The following is a 25361-nucleotide window of genomic DNA, read 5'->3' on the forward strand; positions in this document are numbered from 1 at the left end:
AAAAAAAAAAAAAAAAAGGAGTAAACACAAAACAAAAGGACGCAGCAGCGGGGCTCTCATTTCCCACCGCCAGCGCTCCTACTCACATCTCGGTTCAAAACCGTAAGCCACGAAATGGGTTTTCCCTGAGAAAAAGCCAGGAGCCTGGGAAGGAAGGCCCTAGAAAGGCCCTGCTGCTCCGCCGCGGTGACGCCTCCCAGCCTCCTCCTGTAATGCAAAGGTAACAGCAGAGCAGAGCTGCTTCTTCTTGTTCCATTTTCAGACGGCGCTGTGAGATTCTGTCAACAGGAAAAGGTATTTGAAACGCGGCACAACCCAAACGTTCCACGCGGTGCTGCCGCACCGAAGGTCAACCTGCTGCTCGTTTCGATGCTGATAAGAAAGCACATGTTTTTGCTAATTATAACACTGAACACCGATGTATTTTGTCCCTTGGACTCTAGCATGTGCGGTGTGCGTACAATGTACCTGCGTGTGAATGTGCCATGCTGGGTGCGCGTCAGAGCTCCTGGCAGAGCTGTGTGCTTGGGGGAGGCTCCAGCACCGACCTGAAGCTGAGTGCAATGTCCTGGCAAAGGAGGGAGCTCGCCACGCCACTGCTGGCCCATCGTTACCAGGGGCTGCTGGAAACGTCAAGAAGGCACTGAGATTTCTGAGCTTGGAAGAAAATCCATGCACGTGCAGGTGTGTATTCAGCCACACGACAGGTAGCGTGCCTTCCGTGCCCCGTGCTTCTGCAGTTAAGTGACGGAGTACGATGAGGAGCTGCAGCTTGCTGTAGCTACATTTAGAAAGAAGCAAAACCAGGATATTTCGCTGCGTTTCCTCCAATATTTCCATCGTTTTTATATTTGATGAAAACAGATGTTAGAAACAGAGAGCACTTTTGATGACGAGTATTATTTTGCCTCGACAGCCATTTCACTTTGTGTATGTATCTGCGTATCGTGTCTCTAACCACTGGCACAATCAGACGCGCTCCTCTAAAAATAAGATTTTCTTATGGGGATGAAAGCCTGCACGGTGCCTGCCGGCACTGTTCCTTTTAGGTTCGTTTCAAAGGTTTGAATAACGAGTGCCTAAACGGTTGGTCTAACATTCAACACAAAGAAAATACGAAAGAAAATAAAGCACACATTCTGTGCTGCGAACGACAGGTCCTGGAGCGATCTAGCACCTGGGACACAGCTATATCTATAACTTGTGACCGCCTTGCCAGGAAAATGCATTGTGTCAGCTCGCACCAAGTTTAGAAGTGCAGAGAAGAAGATGATAAAATTTCCTTAATCGAAACGAAGGAATAGAGTCTCTAAAAGTATATGCCAATTATTGCAGAGCAGCTTTTTAAAGTCTTTCAGGCTTTTAAAGATTATTCAAAGCACTTGAAATAGGCTTCAATCTAATGCCTCATTTCATTGCATTAAACAGCCTAGTTAATAAAGAATCAATATATTCAAAGGGCAAGGTTATCTTTTGTCTATAAGGGGTGGTGTCATTCTGAACCTTTTATAGTTCAAATGCTGAAAAAGACCTCATGAAATCCATACTCATCAAGTGGGTCAACTAGAGCAATAAAGAGGCCCCTGAAAGAATGGCTGCACTCCTTTAAAACAACTATAAGTCTTATCTCCCCCGCATAGTGCTTGCGCAGAATCAGCCAGAAAATGTCAATTTCTCATCAAGACAAGAGGCCCAATGATAATTTTTTTTCTAGAGAATACATACAATTAGGAGAATGCAGAAAGGCCCCATCAGTGATTTGTAGCTTATTATGTCACCAGCAAGCTGCGATCTACCGCTAAGCAGATAATAAGGGCTGTTGATAACTAAAGTGTCAATATGCCAAAGAACGATTTTTGAATGTGAGCCCTTGTGCTTTTTTTCCCCTCCTCGTGCAGATCGCAGGGGCTGATAACCGAGCATCTGCCAACCGACACCGCGCGCCGGACCACACAATTAATGCCATGAATAAATAGCACAAAAGAGTTTGGATTCTTTATACTCTTTGAGACAATTCCCTGTTTTACCCTTCAAGGATTTCTTTTATGTTCGAATAAGGTTGCTTTTAATGAAATTTAAACTCATCAGAGGAAATCAAAACCCTCAAATCAGATTACAAATTGATTTTTTTTTTTTTTTTTTTGGTCACTTGTCATTATACAATGTACTGCCGTAAGTTTTACAGGAAAAGGAAGTGCCGAGTCTTGAGTAACAGTACACAAACAGACTTTGAAAAGGCACATGAAAGAGGAATGTTCCTAAAATTCCACGAGTAAAAGAAAGTTTTGAAGAGTTGATGTGTACCATCTAACAAGTGATCGTTACTGTTATATTCGTAAAATATTGCTTTTAAAGAAAAAGAACTACACTAGGACTTTGAGTTGCATACATTAAACCACCGAACCCAAATGATCTCTGTTTTTCTCATATATAATGCTAGATTTCATTGTAAGATACAAGAAATTAAATATTATTTCTCAGAGCTCAGGTCAGTAGCAGCAGACGGAGAATCTGAGAGCAGGCCTGGTACCCCTTCCCATTGGTGACATCGCCAGTGCAGTTTGGCCAGCTGGAACATGATGCCGGCAACATATGCTGTACATAGTCATGATCTTTTTGTTTTCTTCCACATTACAATAAAGTTACTGTTGTACTAGCACGGTTTTGTTTTCTCTTTATTTACCAATACTGAAAGGGCAGCCTTGCAAGGCTGTTTGGGCAGACCAAGCATCGCTCACTGAAAAAAGGGAAATAAGTACTGAAGAGGGTAGGAGCCACGCCACACCATGGGAACCACTCCAGCTCAGCGGGGACTCCCATCTCTGAGCATGTCAGCCCTCCAGCAGCCTGCCCAGCATCCCAGCTGCCCCATGCCCTTCCCTGGGGCAGCAGCAGGCTCTCCATGGGGCAGGAGGCAGGCCGCAGCAAGGCCTCGGGCAGCCTGGGGAGCCAGGGCCCACAGCCGGCGATAAAACCAGGACGGCCAGGCAGCTTCACCGGCTTACACACCAAGCTGGGGAAAGTCAGCCGTGTGAGGAAAACACTGAAGCATAGATTGGTTTGGGATAAAAGTTCCCAAAACATACTCGGGGTGGAACACCACCGGTTCCACCTACGTCAGGTGGAAGGGGCAGTTGTGTACATCCATGTGTAAATGTTGGAAAATCCCACAGTGCAGCCATGCTGAACAGGGCAGCCTCGGGTTTCCTTCCTGGACATCAGTGAAACCAAAGGGGTGGGCATTTTTTACAAAACGGAATTCCATGTTTTTCATCTTAAGGAAACTCAGGAGCTGACAGAGCTGGATCCAGACCCCAGAGGAGCGCTCAGCCACTGCTCTGCTCCAGCTGAGGGCCGAGGAACTCAGAGAGGAAGGTGGTAGCAGACGAGCTGTGATAAAACCAGTGTCCTGCTGGATCAGTGCTTTTGCAGTCAAGCCATGGGATACAACAATCATGGTTTAATGATCTGCAGGGGGATAGGAAGGGAAGGAAGTCTACAAAGTAGAGTAAAACGGAGTTTTTGGGACACTGGGGGCTAGGGAGAGGGCACAAAGTTTGCTCTAAATCAGAAAGTAGCACCGCTGGCATAAAGCCACACAGAAGGGACTCTGCTGTGATGCCAAGCACGGTTGGTCCTGTTTGGCAGGTGGCAGGGACAGGGACAAGGGCATCACGTTCATGCTGTACTGCCCTGCGAGGTAACTTGTCCCTGCTCAGGCACCTCACACGGTGTGACTGATACAGACGCTTGCAGAAGTGATGGAACGAACTTTTTTCTATAGAAATGGGAAGAAAAGAGAAGAAACTTACCTCTGAATTTTGCAGAACCAGGACCTCCATAAAACTCTCCAGTAAGAGCAGGGTTTCAAATAAAATCATTTTGAGGTTTTCTTGCCTGCGGTGTACTGATGACGGGTGGGGGCTTCCCCACCATTCAGCATCCGTGTTTCTCACTCACTTCTCTTTATTTTCGGTCCACAGTGCCACGTCTGCACCACGTGGGGACCAGTCACTTGTGTGAGTGCATCCCACGTTGCGTCCCACACCAGCCTGAGCTGCCAAAGGCTGCACTGCCGCAGGGATGCTGCTTTGCAGAATGGTTCATGTTTGCTTTATGTTGCTGTTGAGTGAGAAATCAAGGCCCTTGCAGTAGGCAAGCAAACCCAGCAGTTACCTCAGCAGGTGAGAACTGCTATTCCATACTGCTGCGAGAAGAAGGGGTCAGATCCCAGGCAGGACAGAGGGGAGCCTGGAAGACAAATGCTTGTAAATTGTAAAAGCAAAAATCTGCAATAAGTCATTTGAAATCATTTTCTTAACATCATCCTGGGCAGCAGTTAGCAGGAGCAAATCAACCACACGTGCTCTCTGGGTGCTGCCCCAGCTACGAGGGAAATAACCTGCAGCAGCACGTCAGGACAGCGTCCTACGCCAGGCCGTGCAATGAGGTCTCATCAGCCATGAGCTGATAGAGAAGAGCTTGTGCTTCCATGGCAGCTGGATGGGGCTCACAGAGCAAGGGCAGGGACGTGGTGTTTTTGTGCCATAGGGACGCCACAAGTTTAGTCAGGGAACAGAAAACTTATTTTTTTTTCTATGCTGAGATTTTCCATTCTGAATGGAAGCTGACATAAATAACTCTGGTGTGTGAACCGTGTGCACCTTGCACCGCTCCTGTAGTAAGTTCAAATACAAGGAAGAGCAGAAACAACAGGTTTGGGTGCTACAATAAATATCTCAGCAGTCACAACTGGACCGTCTCAAGGTCAAATTTACGTTGCTTCCTACCACCACTCTCCATCTTCTCTTTACCTTAATAAAACGACCCTTGTCCCGCATTGTCTGGCATGTTAAAAAGAGAAAGCCTTTTTGTTGTCAGCTACATGGGGCTACTCTGCCCCATGCTATCAATGTGAAGATTACATATTGCTATGTTGCAGGCCAGTAACAGTGCTGACCAGGGATGCCATGCTGCTGGTGGGACGGGCTGCCCGCCCCTCTGCCTCACGGTGACAAACCTTGGGACAGTGCTTCCAGCAACGGTGCAGAATTGCCTGTTCCTTTCCATGTATTTGTCTGGTTCAGGTCAATGACTAATTCACTTGAATCTGAAAACCCGACTGGGAGCTGGAAGAGCAGAAAATGTGTTTTCCTCTCTCTGTCCATGAATAAAAAATAGATTTGAAGGGATAAGATCTGCCAGTTTTAGCATCTTGAAGGACGTGGTGGCCACAAACCACCTATTCAACATTTTGACTGTAGATAATAATATTTCTTTGCTTAGTAGCTCTATGAACATATTAACTCTAAATGCATAGGTTGTTCAGAAGGGAACTTGACCACCCATAGAACGCTAGGGGTAATGCAACATCCAGCATTTTCATAGACATAGAAATATAAAGCATATACATTAAATAGAACTGCCTACACAAAAGGAAACAGTTAAAGTAACCCAGGCCAGCAGCCTGAAGAGCCAGAAGACATGCATTTTCAGAAAAAAATCTGGGATGTGAACAGAAATAGCATTTGTTGGTAATAAGAATGATCTCTCCTTAAGAAAGCAAGTAGGCATTTCAGGGGGAAAAATAAAAAGTTAGACCAGATAGCACTCCTTCATTGTCAGTGAAAGTCTTTCCCTCTCCTTTCACAGAAGTCCGCCCTTCTTCCTCTGCTTGACTCACAGCCCAGATCAGATGTAGCAGTTGCGTTCCTTACACTACTTGTTGTAGGCCATGTGTGCAAAGCCTTTCCCAGCAGCCGCTCCGTCCCTCACCCACTCGTTGGATCCATCTGTGGATGAGGGAACAGTGACAGAGGGGATGGGTGCAGCCCTGCCAGCAGCCCCTGGGGAGGAGCCTGGGCTCTCCTGAAGCTGCTGTAGGAAAAAGCAAGGCAGGACAGCCATTTCAGACAAAACCTGTTCCTGAGACCTTCTCCTGGATACTTCTGTCAGTAATACCTGGTGATGGAAAAGCCACCCCTCAGCATCCTTCTTCATGGTGTACATGTGTGTAGTGCAGCCTACAGCACCTTATGTGACACTGCTTGCTTTGCTCTTAGCTCCATCTTTAAGGCAGTGTCCCCCTTTGGTGGCTGTGTGCATTTCGGGGTCAGCAGTTCTGTCTCAGGGTCCATTTTCACACGGACTGCTCTGGAATTCTGCTTTCAAGCGACACTTGGCCGTCTCATTTAACCAACTTGCATTTACAGCATCCAGGTCTGCATTCACAGCGAAGGGCTGAGCCCGGGCTCTGATGTGGCAGACTGCAGAGTGCCGGGAGCGTGCCGTGCTGCAGCGAGGCACTGATGGCTGCACACTGCCAGCAACACAAACCTGCTGCTTGTGCCACCTCATGCAGCACAACCGGGGCACAGCCTTGCTGCACGGGACCTCCTCGGCCAGGTACAGGTGCAGGTGCGCCGGCAGCCAGCAGAGCCGAGGTGTATTTCCTGCAGCATGCAGCTGGGGGCATTTTGCAACTCATTTTGCTGGAGAAAACTTGTTATTTAATTGCCTTTGCTGCTGCTGGATCGCAGTCAAAATGAGTGGGAATATCAGGTCCTGCCAGATATATTCAATCATATTACTGCTTTTTTCCCCCGAATGGATGCGGCGTGCCAGTGAGCAGTGAAGCAGTTAAACGTGGCCGTGCGGATGCCAGCAGGGCTGTGATTTCACAGGGAGCATCCCACCAAGATGAACGAGGAGAACGCACGCATCCCTGGGCGCTCCTGCTGGTCCCTGCTGGGAGCTTGCGGGAAGGGAACTCAGTGGCTTGGCCAGCTGCTGGAAGGAGGGATCTTCGTTCTGACAAAGCAAGAACACCATCCAACGCAGCCCCGAAATAAGCAGTGGGGGCTGTTACAATTCAGAAGGATGCATTCATGCTGCCAAGCAGGTGGAGTGAGGGGGCAGAGGTGCCCCCACCAGCCCGGCCCCGCATCGCAGTGCCCCTCAAAACTGGGTGGAGAGGGGAAAAAGCAATGTCTAAATGAGTCCAAAACTGATTATCAGGCTCCTAAGTGGCAATCTAATTTAGCTATATAAAATCATGAAAGGCAAAGAATTAATTGATACTAATGAGTTATACGAGATAGCATCATAATTAATTCCTAAATAGAAAGAGGACATAGGCTGGAGAGCGTTGGGGGGGGGAGGAAACAAGCCTGGCCTATATATCCTAGCTGATTACAGAGGGTAGATATCTGAGATGAGAAACAAACGGCTGAAGTCAGGATGGAGGGAGCTCCAGCATCGCTGCCACGGCGTGGGGAGCCCCGTGCTCCCTGGGGGCAATGGGTGCCGGCCCCTGCGGCCTAGGGCACGCACTGGGCGCCTGCTGGTTGCCACGGTAACCTCACAATTTGATATGATTTTTTTCCTCCCCCTAATAACGTTGCTGAGTAAATCAGTGCGTAATCCCGCGGCAACTTCGCCGTGCGTTAAGTTACAGTTCTGATATCGCTGCAGCAACTTAGGCACGGAGTTGGTACGTGCTACTCGGAGCAAAGCTGCTTTTCTCCACTCCGGTTTGGACCTACTGAGTCCTCTGGTGCATAAATCACAGGTGACCACTCGTGTGCTGGAGGACACAAAGCTTTGATGAATCACAGAAACAGTAAATTACATATGGAAAGGGCATTCTTTTTTTGGAAATCCCATAAAATTATCATCACATGTTGACTCCACTTCCATGAATATGAATCAGAGACCTCTTCAGCCTTGTTTCTGAAAATGACATTAAAAGTTTTGCTCATTTTTAATTTTTTTTTTCTCCTTCAAAACCAGGTTTAGTTTTAAAAGAAATTGAATTTGCAGAAATTAAATTCCAGTTACGTTACTGCACAGTGAAGCCCAGCATTGTCCTCCTATTGAACAGTGCACATCTGATAAACTGCAAAGAAATATTGGTTTGCAGGATTAAGGTAATTTTTTTTAAAGTTATGATGAAAAGTCATGTATTTTTGGCACACACCAAGTAATTCACATCAGCCTGAGCCAAATTCCTGGTGTTAAGAGTGCAAACAGCCACAATCGGTGACCAAATCCATTTGATCCTGGCATCAAGGCCATTCACAGAAACAATATTACGTAGTAAATCCAGCTCAATGCAAAATAATTATTACAAATCAAACGATTTTCTGTGGCTAACAGGTCGGCTGGGGAACAAGCAACCTATTGACAGCACACCTTCACCCTGAGGCGGTGCGAGGACTCCGGCCCTGGGCTGCGATGCAGGACAACGGAAGGATGGGGAAATAACAACAAATAAAGTCAAATTTTGTGAAATACTTCCCAAGCCCTTCCTGCTTGTGCGTCCCCACCTGCCACCTCCTCCTGTGTGACGTGTCATCTCTGCTGGGACAAAAATGAAGCGGTAGGGGACGAGGAGGATGGGGTGTGTCCGTGCAGCACAAAGCAGACCCAGGAGTGATGCTCCTCTCTGTGCTACGCGTGGGCTCTCCACCATGGCCAGCACAACTCGCGTCCCATCACATCGATCCCAGGCCGGCTGGAACGCTCTGTCCTCTTTCCTTGCAACAAGACAAAGCTGGCATCTGTGAGATCTGCTGCTAAATAATCCAGAACGGGAGCGGGATGGAGCCACGCAGAGAAATGGAAACGTTCGGGTACGCTGGGAGAAAATAAGTAATTTAGATATAGTGAACGATGCCTGCCTGCCTGACGTGTCCCTATTTTGCCATCGATTGCTTCTCTGCACATGCAGCTTCATCCCTTAAATACTGTGTACACTGGAAGTTTTACAATCAGTGCTGGCCTGCTCATCTTTTCCCGCTACCAATGAAGAAAACATTAAATTGAAATAATCTTCGTGTTCCCAGCTGTCTTTCTTTGGGTTTACCTCCCCATTTAGGGCTGCCACCACCACTTCTTTCCCATCAAAACGCATTCGTGGTGAGGCGCGTTTCCTCACGCCCTGAAGGAGATGGGGCTTAAAAACCATCTTAAAAAATGATGCCTCCCATGGCACCCCATGGCAGGACCTCACAAACAAAGTGAGCACGAGGCGAGGAACAACGTCTGGGGCGAAGCAAAGCTGGCAAGGCTTCACAAAGACGGCCAAAACAAGGGGCTGTCCTCGGGTCCCGCTCTCACGTGGGGAAGCGCTCGGGCACAGCGCTGCTGCGCCGAATGAGCTGCTGATAAATCTAATCCTGAAGGATGGGAAATGAGGTAAAGGAAATTTTGATGAAAATTATGTACATGTACTTTGACAAGCTCATAAACACTGCAGCCATGATAAGTTTTCTTTTTTTTTTTCTTTTTTTTTTTTTTTTAAGACCTGACACAACCGTGTAAGCCCAAACTCTAATTTTTACAGCCCAGGGTTTGGAGATCTGTCATTGGGAGATATAATGGAAAGAATAATTGCTTGGTGGCTGCACAAACATGAGATGTGTTGTCAGGCTGCAGTGTGGAGGCTACATCTGGCTTCAGAAATGATTGATGCTGTCTCTCTGTGTGTGATTTGGGAAACAATTTTTTTTTTTTTTTTTTTTTTTTTTGCTAACACAACTGACGTGCTGAACCTCCGCGCAGCCGGAGCAATTAAATCGTTATTAATGAAAACTTCTCATTTATTCCTCTTACTTCCAAACGCCTCTTTCGATGGCGGGGCTGCACCGCGCCGGCGATGGCAGAGGAAGGTAGGCATGTGATTTCAATTTGAAATTAAAAGTCATGTCTGAATAACAGAACAGCATTCTCATTTCCTAATACTCCGCTTTTTACTACTTTGCATTCAACTGTGAAAAGTCTTTTAAAACTCTGAACAGCAGTAAAACTTGAATGAATTTTTGACCCATTATTGCATAGCGGGTGCGCTTTCCAAGTTCGAGAGACTGCCAAGTTCTCCCCACCTAATATTTCCACTTTAATTGTGCCACTTGAGAAATTTACGTGCCTCAAAATATGGCATGAATCTTACGCTTATTGCAGTATCATTAGCAGCAACATTTAAGCAACATCTGTGTGCTATAGAACTAATTGAAGTAGCAGAAGTGGCAGCTGTAAATCCACAGGAAGATGGCAGTTTGCACCCAGCACTGCTGAGTTAGCGGGTAACTGTCAGCCTGTTCCTGCAATCTGCTCTCGAGGACTACGGTACAGGCACACAATGTCCAAAAAAATACAGCGAGTAGGCTAATGATCCTATTAACCACTTTGCTGCACCAATTTGGCTGTTTTTCCAGTTTCCTTGTTGAATTTCATTATATATTTCACCGTTCCAGTAAAGAGTCCAGTATGAGACATGCTCGCTTGTAAGCCGCTGACTTTGGGGAGTGAAGCTCCTTCTTGGTTGAATTAAAGCGCAAAGGATTTCTTTTTGAATCCGATATATTCCTCCATTTTTTCCCATTGTTTCATTTTTCTTCCTCGCACGCGCCTCGGTGAAAAAGAACTTTTACCAACTGTTAACGCTGGTATTTAAAGCAATGACATTTCCCTCCCCGGGATGGAACGTTTTCCATAATCCATGCGGCTGGGAGGGGGCACGCCTGGAGCCTGTTTTAGGTGTGTGGGTTAAAGCAAATCTTCATCCACGCCGGGAAGGTCGCTGTGCCTCACGCGTGGCCCACAGCTCGTCAGGGCACCGCCGCTGATTGCACTAATTGGTGATTACGAAAGGAGGAAGGTGTTTAAAGTAGCATGTCCTGGTATTACTCCATAATCCAGGCACATCAGGACTCCGGAGTGTCTTGGAGCATTACCCATGCTTCCATCCTCATTTGTTCCTTGGGGGAAAACAGAAGGTTTAGAAACCTTGCAGTAGAATGGAACGGAATGGAGTGGAATGGAATAGGATAGGATTGGTTAGGATAGGATACAATACGACATGACGTGCAATAACATGACATAACGTAACATAACAAACAACATAAAATAACATAAAAATACAACACAATATAATGTAGAACATAGATGTTATAATGATATAGCGTAACGATACGCCAGCAATAAAGTAATAACGCTAGGCATTAACGCTTTGGCACAACAGCCACGTTTCCTGCTGACCCCATGTCCCCCCCACCAGTGCCCAGCTCCACCCCAGCATCGCTGGGATCCCCCATCTCCCTCCCTCCTGCCTGGGCACTGGGAGCAGAGGGAGCCCCAGGGCTGGGCTGTGCTCGCCGCAGGCCCCGTTGCATTAGGAGCCCGGCACGTCTGCCTGGCTGCCATGTGACGTGCCGTGAGCCGCCAATATTTGTTGTCTTAATGCACAAGTACTTGGGGACCCAGCTGATAAGGGACAAACTGTTTGGAATCTGCTGAACTACACGCTTAGGGTGGCACGGACCCCGGCGATATTGAAAATCAATAGTCACGTGGCAGTTTAAAGGTTAGAGGTCTCCTGAATTAACTTTCTAGTACTAAATTACCAGCCCTTGGTAATTTTCTTTCTTTCTTTCTCTTTTTTTTTGGGTTTGACTATTTCTTTCTTTCTCTCTTTCTTCATTTTGGAAGCTCTGGGAAGACGCATTGGCTTTAACACTTAGCTAATGTGTGCGTGGGAGCAACAGGAGAAAACAACAAAACTTATTAATACTTTATGTGATAATTTATATATTAAGGTATTTCTCAAAAGAGCATTTGCACAGATGTGAAAGCATCAGATATTTGCAGCCTGGGTTAGTCTTCTCCAGAAGGGTTAGCGGGCAGCCAGGTTGCCAGGAGGAATGGTCAAAAATATTAGATTGATCATGTAGTTAAAGATGCTCGAAAGCTAATGGTTCTGCTCTTAACAGCCAACGCCATGGCCGTGAGTGCTTTGGGCACCTGGAAGATTTTCTGGATTGGGCATTAGCAGTGTGCAGGAAGCAGACCTCCAGCTGTGGCCAGGAGCCGTGGCCAGGGCTGTGCTCAGAGGGGTTTGCTGGGCTCCCCAGCTGGACACTGGGCAGGAGGAGCCTCAGGTTTTCATAGAACACAGAAAAGCTTGGAGGAAGGGACATCAAAGCCCATCCAGCTCCAAGCTGTGGGCAGGGAGATCTCCACTGAGCCCAGGCTGAGCAAATCCCCCCCCCAAGCCCCCGTGGTCCTGGAATGCCCATCCTGGGTGACCACATTTGAGGAAGACCTGAAGCAACAGACACACCAAACCGGACATCCACTTTGGAGAAGTATTTGTGTGCATTAAACAGACTCACTTGAATTCATGCAGAAATAAAATTCCGAATACGGGAAGAAGAGCCGAGGTTATCACTCAGCTCTAATTACTGAAGTAAACTAAACACCTCCAAAAAAAAAAAAAAAAAACCCAACAAAAAAATCACAAACAAACACCAAATCTCTCGTTTTAAAAACAAACTGTGAACTTCACCTTTTCAGCTCTGGCATTTCCAGGCGCTCTGAGTGTCAGATTCATCGCTGACATCGACACGCGTAACTTCTGTTTATTGACATGTGCCTCCCACCCCCAGCGCAGGACGGAAGCGGGAGGGCTGCAGGCACACCGCCATCCCACGCTGAACCCTGACCCTACGATGCACGTGGCATCAGGATAACAACCCAACACAAACAGCAACGAAGACCAAGGCGTAGCCAATAAACTAAAACCCGCTGCTAAGCATCTGTTTGGACTCCATCTGAGGCAACGCTTCAGCACAGACAAAACCTTACCCATTTACAAAGCTCTGCTTCACTTCATATGGGACTCACGTACGCACAAATTCTCACATAAACGGGGCTGTACCGAGGTATAAACCAGAAACATCTTCCTCTGTTCATCTGAGATTTCTCCTATCATAAACTTTTGATTAGATGGTGTATATGTTAAACTACAGATAAAAGTTTCTATTGGAGTTTTCCCTCTGTTAACGGTATGTATATAAACCCGCAGACTGCTGATGGGCGCAGGAGGAGCACGCGCTGTAATTTTTTGTGTAAAAAAAAAAAAAGCTAGAACTTTAAAGCCATCATTTTACAGTCTAGCTTGAACGAGTGTTTTTTGCCTCACAAATAGGCAAAATACTCCTATAGGAAATGTTGAAGATTTGGTTTTTACAACCATCACTCTTAACTAGTGCACAACTACGTTTATTTCTATCAGCAACCTTATTAATTCCCATACTACTTCTGGACCACGCTTGCACCACAGAAATAATTCTAATTGAACATTTATTAAAACAAATGCCCTGTCAGGATATACCCTCTCCATCTGGCTGCACTGGACAGGCATTATTTCCTGGATGTGTCTGCTTTATGCAACATCTTCTCACACAGACCTCGCTGACTACCAGAGATCATGATTAGATTGTTGTGGGTTTTGTTCCACAGCCTTTTCTGCCACAGCCCTTCTTGTCTCGCTGCCATTAGCTTGTACGCACACACTCCGCAGGACTCTTCCTCTTCTGCTGCACAGAGTACGCTTTCCTCTGGAAGAACACCATTAGCCACAGACCTGACAAAAGGCAGAGATCCTCTATAAATAACCTCCCTGCAAGGCTGCGTGGCCTGCATCTTTTCTTTTTTACTTTTTCCTCTCGGTTTTTCTTGTTCTTCCGCGCGTGCATGCTCGCAATCAGAGATAAGAGTTCGGGTGAGAAATAAAATTTGAATTGAGTTCCCAGCATTACATTTAAGCCCTTGAAAATAAAATTAGAGAATCTTCCCTCTCTCTCCCTTCCCAAAACCGTCACCTGCTGACAAGCAGATTCCAAGCACTATAAGGACCTTTCCTAGCACACTTGCTTGCTTAGCAGCCAAACATTATTTTTATTGCTGGCATCACGACCAAACACAAAACTGAATTCTGAGCGTCTCAAAATTTAAAAATGGCAGCACCGTGCAGTTAATCCTCTATTCACGGTTATATCAAAGCACTGTGTTGTTACTTTTGCTGTGATTCATCTTCACGAAAGCCACTGCTTTTACTGCACATCTCCTTCAACCCCAAACCGGTGCCCACACTCCTCTCTCCAAGCAGACCATGGGAGATTTAAAGCTGTGCGGTCACGCACAAGAGGAAGTGGTGCTCCTTGAATTCTCTGCAATAGTAACTGTGAAGAGTCCATCACACCCACCCTTTAAATTTCTATTCTATGATCTGGTCATTTTTCACTTTTTCCTTGGCAGCCTTGAGCACAAATTTCATTATCCTCTTTTGGATGGTAACGTACTGTTTTTAGCAGTCCTGCTTTGTGTAGAAGCCGCCTGAGACAACCAGGAGCTCCCAGCAGGGCCCACAAATGCTTTTATGGGGCATAAGGACCACCCAACATTTGTATTTCCAGCAGTACTATAATCCCATCAGCACCGGGACTAGTGGGCACTGTGTGCCACATGGATGCATCTCAGCAGCTTCTAGAGGCCTCTTCCATCGAGATACTGGAGCGCTTGCAGCCTTCATCACAATGTTCGAGGCAGGTCAGCTGCAGGGAATGGAGCATCTAGATCCCTTCATGTCCGTTTCTCATGCTGTTTTCTGGTTTTAGGGCTGTTCTATTGATATGACCCTTCTGCAAGTGTGCAGAAATACTTAGTATCATAATGATATTGTGAGTCAGCTCGTTATCTTTAATGCGGACATCAAAGTCGCATCTTAATGGCCACAAGATTATGCATGCTTTGAAACAAGCATGCATAAATTATCTGAAGACTTCAAATAATGGCAAGGAAAAAACAAAGAATCTGCCTCTTTTTCCCTTCACAGGTACCCAGACTTGCTAAGGAGCAGTGCCCTGGGAAGCTATCACAGCAGGGCTAGAATGGCAACGTTTTAGAAAGGTTTGGTTTGGGACACAGCTAACTCCCACCTTTGCTTTAGCTGCAATTTCAGCCATCTTGGTTAGATCATTTCTCAGTATATGATTCATCTTCAAAAATGAACATAGACACAATAGCAATCTGTACATGAGGTTGCAGTTCTTTGCAGGTGGAAAATCGTGAAGTCAGATTTAAAAGGAATTTCCTGAAAGATTCAACCAAGGCCAACCGATACCATACCACAAGGTGCAGAGTAACCATGTGAGGTTTCTGAAGACTGAAGAATCTTTCATGGGCTTGTAAACCTTTGCGGATTATTGGGATGCTGCAGGCCTAAAAGGAGGAACAAAAGCTGAAATCCAGAGGTCAGAGGCCAGGGTAGATGCTTCCCATTACTTCCAAACACTTACTTCAAGCCAAAAAGCAACCACGTGCAGATGGCAACTCAAATAACAGATGCTGATATGAAGGGTAAGGTGAAGGAAGATGTAAAAGTAACTTCCACAAAACTGTTTATCTCACGAAAACCTCACCCAAACTCAGATATTTGGCAGAATTAACTTCCAGAAACTTGGAAGAGAGATCAAAGTGTAGGCTTTGGATAGTATGATATTCCAGGATAACAGCATACCCTAATAACCAACCTGAACATAGTGGTTGCATATCATTTTGCAGTGAATTAGAGATGCAATGTTTCTATGAGGATTTCATTTGAAAATGGTAAAATAACCTTTAATTAAAGGAATGTCTTCACTGACTAGTAGTACATGGTGTTGAATCCACAAACAGTGTATTTGGTGCCACTGACTTCTGTTGTCAGGCAAGGAATACCAGGACTCACAGACATTTAGCATACACTGTATTTTTCTTCTTCTGAAATTGTGTCTGCAAAATATGGTTAGTGTCATTCCCTGTCCAAGAATGGAATGAATTCATGATAAAAACTTGACAGTAATTATTCTTCTGACTGTAACAGCAATAACAAGGCCTCATTTTTCTCAACAAAATGTAGATAAACATGACTTTGTCATTATATTTTCCTTAATACTGACTGATACATTTGCTGAAGATCAAGTTACAAAAATGAGTTTTAAGAGAAGATGACCATTAGCGCAGCTCAGATCCAGATGGGGAGGCTTATCTTGTTTGGGGATATTCCGATCCACAGCTGGGGCCGAGGCCATCCTTGGCTCTGGTTCACCACGTGTGCACTGAGCTTCAAGCAGGATCCACGACCCCATCCAGCTTCTCTGCAGGGGGATGAGGTGAGAAGGAAAGGCCCTGCAGCCTGACCCAGCCATGCCCTGATCTCTCCCAGCTAGGCAGAGCTGTGCTGGTCTGACTGCAGCATGGGTCTTGTGGCTCTCTCCCAAAGGGCCCAGGGCCTTCTTTGAGTTCTGCTGTTCTGCAGTGGTGGGGATTTGTTCAGGGGTTTCTAAGGCCTCAAAGGTGGTAGCCCAGGGGACTTGAAGTGGTAGCTCACCTTCAAGTGATTTGTCTCCAGCTTTTGGTGCTGGAACTACGGCCAGCATGGAGCTGTCTGCTTTAGAGGACAGCACGCCAGGGGGGTTTTAGGAATTACCAGGTGATACAGAAGTAAAATTGGGCAAAAATTATATCCGATTTCAGCCTGCGCATGGCAAACACCTAGAATCACAAAATCTGCTGGCATATTTTCTGAACAGAAAAGACCTCCTGCTTTAAAGACTGGACAGAAAAAGGAAACTTGCAATGAAAGTCAAGTTGTGAGAAAAACGAATCCACGAGCCATCCCCGGGGAGTGGAGGGAGCAGAAAAATGTGACCATCAGGTACTCACATGTCAAGAACAGACGATCTGCCCACTGTAATTAAAGAGAGAGAGATGTACAGAAATCTCAGGCAGTGAGGAGATGCCAGGAGGCTTCAGTGGAGTGGTGGCTCCTTGCTCAGACAACGGGAGACGAGGAGGAGTCAGAAGGAGCCGGTTTGCGGCAGGGACAGCCATCCCGAGCTGACAGAGCTTCCCAGGCCCTGCGCTCAACCTGCGATTAATCACACGCACACAAAGCCCAGGCTGCGACCAGCAGCCATCCTGCATGTCACAAACTTCATAATTCCACTTGGAGCGAGACAACAGCAAGTTAAATTTCTGGATCACTGTCACCATGTCACACTTACAGAAGATGCGCCGGGGAACGGTCGGCGATGGGAGTAATTTGAATGGAAATGTCAGTTCTCACAACCTGTGGTTAGAGGGAAGTGCCCTGCTAGCACCCAGCAGCTCTGTCACGCCGCTCAGCCCCGCTCCTGGCCCCATCCCACTCCTTCAAAACCAAAACCAGAAACAGGGATCTAAAGCCTGAATAAATTGATGGCTGAGATTCGCGTTGAGCTCCTGACAGGCTTCAGCTGAGTGAGGAGGTCGGGTTTGGTCAGCATGCCTTACTCTGGAAAACCTGCAGAAGCTGCAACATAAGTTTGTGCAAGTCTTATATCACACCTGTGCCAGATTCACTTAATCCACTATGGTGTACAGAAAAAAATTTGGCTGTGCAAATGTGCAAGAGTTTTGCCTAGTGCCTGTTCCTCAGTAACACACAGATATTGCCTTTTTTTTTAGCATTTGAAAGACCGACCAAACATCCAGAGCACAACTCATGTGCTGACTTACTCAGAGCAATTCAGAAAGCAGCAGCATTAAATCCATGTAGCTGTGAAGACAGGGAGCTCTCAAATGCCTGATTTCAATCCATTAAACACCAATTCACACCGTGCTGACTCAGAAGCATCCAAACACAATATTCCCCCAATTTAACTAAATCACACCTGTTGTGAAAATAGCTTAACTGCATGCACACATCTCACCTAAAAGGAACAGCGAATTAAAGCAAGAAAGCCCAGCTGTGAGTCCCCTGGCTTCCAGAGGGACAGAACAGAAGGAAAGGGAGAATGGGAATTTGTGTTTTGGAAAAAGGAGAGATAACAGAGCTAAGAGAGCCTCTAGCTTTGGGGGAAATGGTGGGTGCTGCGCTTGGTGGGTTGTCCTATTTATTTTCTCAAAATCTTGTTGTTCAAAAGAAGAGATGTGTCAGTAGATGTTTGGCCTTTTTCGCTGCCCTCTTTGCTGGGAATGGCAAAGAAGCCATGATGCTGTTCATATGTTGCCCAAGGTGCCACTGACTTCGGAGTACCTCCAAGCAAAGTGAAGCAGAACTACCTTCGTAATTTTTAGTTTGAAAGAAGTGACTTACCGAGTCAGTAAATACACATATATTGATACTATTATTTTCTTATTTTTACGTTAAACATAAATACAGTGGGAGAAAAATACTTCTACGAAATGTGAAAGAAATGGAAAACAAGCCAAATTTAGATTTTGCCTGCAGGATAATTGACAAACCAAGAAGCCTTCCTGGCTTCAAAGCAGCTACTTAGATCACAGGTGGCTGTATTCTTAAAGGGTAAAAAGCAAAGCTATCTCTTTTTATGGTATCCTTTTCAGGCATTCTCCTCTGTCACAGCCACCAGGCTTTTATGAGTGCCCAGGCAGAAGAGGCTGGATCCTGTTGCAACACTCTGTTGGACTATAAACCAATGATATTTGCTTTACCTGTGCACTATCTTCCATGGAACAAAACAACATTTACATCTGGGATCAATTTGCCTGAAATTAAAGTGCAGCTTTTATATCTCTTCTGCATCAAAAGTATAGTGTTAAGGCTATAACATACAGACAGTTACACATTACTTTGCATTGTAATATTTAGATTTGTGTCATTTTCTATCCGAAGTAAAAAGCGTCTTTAAATAAATGAGTGATCTTACACTACATATTTTATGGGCTGTGTACTCAGCAAGATACATCTGCATTTGCAATGTGCATATACTCATCTCCAATTTAAAACTACGTATTTAGACCTTGAATTTTAATGCCTCGACTATAATGCAGTGCAGGGATAATTTGGACTGCAGCACAGAAAAGTTGTGCTGTGCTTGAACCCACCGCTCTGCAGCCTGCTTGGCAGGAGGTGGAGGCAGCTGCCACCTCGTCACCTGGCATCATCGAGCCCTCCAGCCGTGGGCTGGGGTTCAGGCCTGCACAGCACGCTCCTGGACAACCATCACCATCACCTGGTGATCCAGGAGGTTTGTGCAAGCCTGTGCTCACTGCCACCAGAACATCAGGACGTAAGCCTCAACCTCCAGTGGTGTCCGGCTGTGCTGCTGGTGCCTTGGGACCTTCAGTGGGACATCAGCAAGGGACCTGCACAGAGCCCATGAGATGTTCCCCACTGGGACACTGCCTACTGGAGAGTGCACAAACGGGACTTCTCAGATACCGCATATCCCCAAAACACAATGTCTCTTGATTTCTGGGGACAATCTGGCTTTGAGGTTTCCAACCAGTTTTACCCATCACTGGTGCCTCTCCAGCAGCACGTAAGCTCTACATTTCAGTTCCTCTCTAGTTCAAGTCTGACTGGCAACAACCACATGTTGCAATTGTCACAAGTATTTTGGAGGTGTAATGCACTTCAGCTGAAGCTTAGGCTACTTACTGAGCTCTGGGAATTATTTGGAAAAGTTTTGGTGCTTTCGAAGTTTTGCAGGTTCTTCCCCGGGGTACTCCCAAATCTTAAGGAAATCACAAGGGCCATTTATAATCAAATTTCAAATAACCAAAAATAATCCAATTTCCATTTGAACCAAACGCTACTTCTTCATAATAAATGAACTAAGCTACAAAGCACAGGAAAGAGGACTGGAATCTGAATTTGCATAGAGTTTTTCACTATAGTTCCCAAACTGAAATATCCATCTCTACAGTTCAAACAGTCCACCTAACTCCACAATTCTTATATTGTTTTACTGCCAATGGCAAGAAACAATTTAAAAGAAAGCCCAGGAAAACAGCTGCCCAGGATAACAGTTACAGAGCACAGAGCAAAGCAATTTAGTAAAACTGAGATCCATGGTTACGTAGCTCATTTCAAAAACAGGGTATTCTACCTGAAAGTGTGGTGTGTAGGCTGAAACAAGAAATGGAAGTGCATCGCTTTTAAGCTATGTTTTCCTCTCAGCTGCTGCAACATTTTGGGTTTTGGTGAAGATGAAAACAGACTTTTTTTTTTTTTTTTGCAAGTCATACATACGCTACAGCCCGCACTGCATGCTGCCCAAACCAGATCCACAGGAACTCCTCTGGACAAAACACTGTAGGACCTCAGCATCTTCTGCTCCAGCTTTGGCAGAAAGGCAGCTTGTCCGGAGCCATCCTGCAGTGGCTGACATAAGGACATAAGGCTGAAATAGAGGATGCTGCTAATCTAAAAGAATCAGATGATGTACCTGGTCTTTATCCTCTGCCCAGAGAAAAGAGACAAGCAATTAGTCCGTCACAGCTTCTTTGCCATACGCAGGCTGGAAAACAGATTGAAGGGGTCAAGAAATTCAGAAGGCTCCACATGATCCGACATTTGCCTTGTCACAATTTTCTTGACAACCAGAAGGTTGCAGACAGTTTGCTGGTCATCGGGAACGGCGCTGCAGGATGACTGATTACGGAGCTGGGGACACGCAGCCGCTCCATCAATGGCCTCTCCTTCTCAGAACGGTGCCTTCCGCAAGAACTCGGGATATTTTTAGCCTGCTCATTTTAAAGGACAAATGTGGCGGAGTTGCTGGAGTGTACAAACGTTTCTTCATCTTGCAGCCTCTTCGTGATGCTCCTGCAGCTACAGAGGTGATCTCCAATCCAAACAATATTCAGAGGTCCAAACTTCAGTGCCTTTCTTTTTGCACTTCACTGCATTTGAAGAACAATCTCTGCTGCAAAATACGTTACAACTGAAGCGACGTTCACGAACATCAGTTTTGTTTCAATTTTTGCTGTTACTTTCCAGTTAGTTGTTGGTCATACTGAACACAGCTCAGCAGAACTCATTCTCCATACAGGGATTTCCCTGCTCACATTTCGTTACTTGCCCAGTGCCTTCGGCACCAGCTTTGTACCACTTCTGCTGCTACTTGGATGCTACCAGGGCACGAACACGCACCCATCCCTTGGCCTTCAGCTGCTCTCTGTTTCTGTCAGATATTTTTGGTGTCTGACATCTACTGCAAGGACAAGCTGTGCCTTTGTGCACGGTGCCTTTTGAAGTGCTCGCACCTTCACCTTGTGAATGGTGGCTAACCATACAATGAGCGTGGTGGGACACCCGGAAGGATAATGACGATTGCATAAAGCTAAAAAGACAACAAGCACAGCTGCGCAACGAACAACGAACACAGCCAACGTTCAACAAAGACACAAGATTTCTACAAGGAATTGTCCTCAACCCTGCAGCCCCCAGCCCCAGCAGTAGACTTGCCACATCTAACCCGAGTCCTGGAGCTGATCAGCGGAGGATGAGGGATGCTAGGTGCTGGTTCTGCCCCACGCGCTCGCAGCCCTCGCTGCCATGCTCCAGGACCGCTCGCTGCAACAAATAAAAAGCACTGTTTAAAATAACTAAATAAGGCACTTGAAGAGGTTTTAAAAATTGATAACTCGACATACTGTATGAGATCGATCTTAATTACTGCTCATGTGGAATTCTTTTTTTTTTTTTTTCTTTCTGGCTTTTTTCAATGGGGCAAAAAATAAAAAGAGCAACCATTAACGAGGAACTTTAAAGGCTCGTTAACAATATCCTTTCATCAATCACAAGGGCTGCCAGCGCGCTGCGCTCACGTCAATTTTCACCTCTCGGCCCCGCTACCAAGCCCAGGCTCCTGGCCGGCCCTGTGTGGACAAGCTGGCCACGGCGCGAGGCTGATGGAGCCCAGACCGCCCCGCTGTCGCCCGCCGGTGCCGCTGGGTCCAGCCCCGGCCCCACCGCGCTGCCAGCCACCCATTACTTCACACGGGCCGGGGGCTGGTCTGGATCAGCCCGAGGAGGGCCGATAAGGGGTGAAGGCGATGCAGCCTGGATGGTGAAGCTGCGGTGCCGGAGACAAGGACAGCCCTGCTTGCCCCTCCGGCAACGGCAACGTGTTGGGAAAAATGAATACTTGAGAAAGATCAGATTTCTTTGCCAAGAAGAGAGCACTACAAAAACAGCAAAATTAAACGCAAATCACCTGGAAATTCCAGCCTGTAAAAGAGGGAAAGACTTCAGGTTTTGCTAAGGCATATCTCTGGAAAAGAAATAGAAAACTGGGAAAAACGCTATCTTTTCAAACCACACATTAATCGTATTTATTTGTTACTCATACCCCGCGCGCGTTATTTGAAATAAAAATAGCACATAGTCCTTTGACAAGCTGTATTTGCACATCAATGTAACTGAAATATCCTGTGTACTGTAATGGCAAGTGAGCGCACTGTCAGTAATATTTTCCATTGTTTTTACAGCCAGCCGCAGCAGCTCAGACTGGAGGCATACAGCAACCCAGCGAGGGCAGGGAGTTTTAAAGGGAAGCCTTCGACTGGTATTTCTGTTCAATTTCTGCAGGAATTATAAAAGGAATTACAATTAAATCTGTAAATGCAATTCTTTGAGGATTTTTACATTCCTATAAGATTCTTACTGAGCAATTACTCTTGAAATAGTACATAAATCTTACAGGGCTCCCATTGGATTACTGTGCTTTAAGTTTTTAAGCAATCTTTCTGTGGCTTTATTTTTTTATTGCTTTTTCCTTAAAGGAAAGCAGGTCTTCAGTACCACCTATCACAGCAAATTAACATTTTAAGGCAACGCGTATCTCTTTGGCCTGCGAGCAATATATATTACAAATATTATGACTTTTACATATTGTAAGACATTGGAGAAAATGATTAAACACAATAATCTGTGTGACTTCTGGAAGAAATAACGATCTGTGATGTTTACAGAAAACACAGATTAAAATTATAGCCCCTTGTCTATAATTTAACGTATTTGGAAAATGTTAACACTGTCCTACCAACTACATCACTGTTCATCATTCAACCGACAAGCCGTACAGCGAATATCAAGTACTACCTACAAAGCGCCTGGTGCTCAAGAACTGTTTAGAAATATTAAATGGCAACTCGATGGGGGCAAATCATTCTGGCCCTCATCAGATGTTTAATTCCTCCAAACGAGCTGGTTGGAAGAGTGAAAAGAGAAGATGATTTGGGCACATATCTAAAAATGGCCTTGTATCTGCCATGAATTGCTTTTCTGTTTAAGATGCTTACGGTATGAGCTCATAATGCAGCAAACTCAGCCTGCAAGAAAGTGATCTGTAACAATCCCCGGGCCTGGGGCCCTTCCCCATTTGGTATTGATACATAGGACGCAATCTGCATTTTTCATTCCAGCATAAAACAGTACAACCAGTGTCGCCACAATGCTGCTGTAAATCTGACCCAGGAAATACAACGTGTTCCTTTTAAACATTTCCATTGGCCTTAGACTGGCTGTAGAGTGTTTTGTATGGAAAAAAGAAGGAGGGGGGAGAATGACCCACCGCAAAATTCAGTTTCTTCCATGGTCAAGGGCATCTATTTCATTATAAATGTAGTTCCGCCAAAACAAATATTATTTTTGAATCTTTCATTATCTTAGTCTCTGGAAATGGGCTAAAACAGCATGTGTTGGTATTAGATGCTGCAGAGCCAGCTGTCGTGCCTGGCTGCACAGTGTCTCAATGTCAGCAGTTCAAAGCACTGCGAGGCTGAATGGGAGGAAACTTGATAGGTCAGAGGAACCCAATTCCAAGCAAAAAGAACATAGCTGTCTTGTTCCGAGAGTGGTGTTTTTTTTTTTTTTTTTTTTTTTTTTTTCCCTGCTGCATGTGCATACATACAGAGATACGTATTGGGACGCCAGTGTTTTAGTATCTTTTCCCCACTCCGGTGTTTTCATAAACTCGGCGGTGACCTCGGCTCCGTGCCGCCAGCAGGCCCTGCATGGCGGGGCGAGGAGGCCCCGGACCAGGCCCAGCCCCGGGGAGATGCAGGCCAACAAAGGCGACAGGGCCAGGGACAGGGCCCCCGCCGCCCTGCCACACCGCTCCACACGGGGGAAAGGCCCAGCAGTGCCCATCAGTCACGGGCAGCTGCACGCGTAATTTACAGCCACGCTCTCATCTGCAAACAAACCGTGGGCCTAGCGGTTGCTCTCGGGGATTTACAGTAGGGAAGGATGAATTTTAATAACCGACGCCGGTGCTCAGATTATCGCCACGGAGCGGGGGTTGGCGGCCTCGCGGTGCTGCTCGGCACATGGCCGTGCCTGCCACGCCGAGCTGTCACCTGCCGGGAGCCAAAAACGCAGACACCTGAAAGAACGAGCGCAAACGTGGCACAAAACATAGCTGCGTGTGTAAATGGGGAAAAGGTTAAAGTTTACGTTTGGTATCCGCGTCCTTTTGCTGGTATCCCGTTATAAAAAAAAAATAAAATAAAATACCCCCAAACTGTACATATTATAAGGCTATATTTTTATCCCAGGGTTCTGGTGACACGTGCAAACCACTTGAGCTTTGCTTTCGTGGTTTATATTGCCACCAGAAACCCTTGATAAAAATACAGCTTTATATTGTACAGTTGGGTATAGTTTATTTTCTCCATATATCATACACCGTGTTTTATTTATAAACATACACAAAGACACTTGTACATGCAAAGCAGTTTTTTTATTGAAGTAATTCTGAGATATCAATAATACTACATTAACTAAAGCACTGTAACACCGTAATTTCTTGGTTAGCAATGGCCTTTCTAAAGAGACATCTATGAAAGTATGATAAACACATAAAAAAAAATAATCAGTATTTCCAACTTGCAATTTACGATTCCCATACTGAAAATTCCAGCTTCTGGTGGCTCGCAATTTCAGAGAACCCCTTCTAAACCACCTCAGAATTCAACGCTAACATCTCTCCAATCCTTTCTGCAGAGAGGCTACAGGAAACAAAGCTTAACACAACAGAGAAACAACAACGCTAAAGGAAGGCTATTGCTGATAACGACGCAACTATGATGAGCTGTTCAATACTGTGCCCAAGCTGCACTCATCTAACTGCTTATTTCAAACACCTCAAGCAACTTGCCAGCCTCTACAGCTCCACCTGCTTTTTGCAGGTGACCCCTCAGCCACCCAGAAGCTTCCTCAGAGGGACACCTGAGCCACGCGTTTGCCATGCCCCTCCCATTCTCTTATCCTTGCTTTAATGGACATTAAAAATAGAACAGAACAGAACCAGGGATGAGAACAAAATACATGCACAACAGGCCTAGACCGCTGCAGTCATTCTGCTGTAAAATGTAAAAACAAGAAAGGGCATGCGAGCTGCATCCCCCAGGACGCAGCCCGCTTTTTTAATATAGTGGTGCCACCACACATTCCACTTCGGATGTTGCATTATATTTATATGTCACTCAAATATTTACCATTTTTCTGAATTCTGCTGGGTGCTCTGAGAGCTCGTTATAAGCCAAGTTGCTGCGGTTGTGTGCCTTGGCTGTCGAGCAGCTGTGGCTGAGCCGCATCAATCTGCTAACTTCTGTTTCTGGAGCTTCTCGTGTGACAAAAGCCACTCTTTCATAAGGTTTCCTGCTCCGTAGTTGCCAATCTGCCCGCTGCTGCAAATCACCCTGTGGCACGGTATGATAATTGGGATCTGCAAAACACA

At 45.9% G+C, this 25361-nt stretch overlaps 1 protein-coding gene across 5 annotated transcripts in view; it reads right to left on the reverse strand.

Annotated features, from left to right (window-relative positions):
* MGMT (O-6-methylguanine-DNA methyltransferase) overlaps nucleotides 1-25361 on the reverse strand; it is a 173864-nt gene that overhangs the window by 4844 nt on the left and 143659 nt on the right. For 3 of the 5 annotated variants that reach the window (XM_021397716.1, XM_021397717.1, XM_021397715.1), the window contains one exon: nucleotides 24344-25349. In XM_021397716.1, coding sequence (XP_021253391.1) covers nucleotides 25108-25349 — 242 coding nt within the window. In that variant the 3' untranslated portion in view covers nucleotides 24344-25107. Of the gene's footprint in view, nucleotides 1-86; nucleotides 10761-24343; nucleotides 25350-25361 lie in introns of those variants that run through there. The other 2 variants (XR_002439081.1, XR_002439082.1) reach the window with 2 other exon arrangements.

This window comes from Numida meleagris, chromosome 5 (genome assembly GCF_002078875.1).
Source record: "Numida meleagris isolate 19003 breed g44 Domestic line chromosome 5, NumMel1.0, whole genome shotgun sequence".
Taxonomy (NCBI): Eukaryota; Metazoa; Chordata; class Aves; order Galliformes; family Numididae; genus Numida; species Numida meleagris.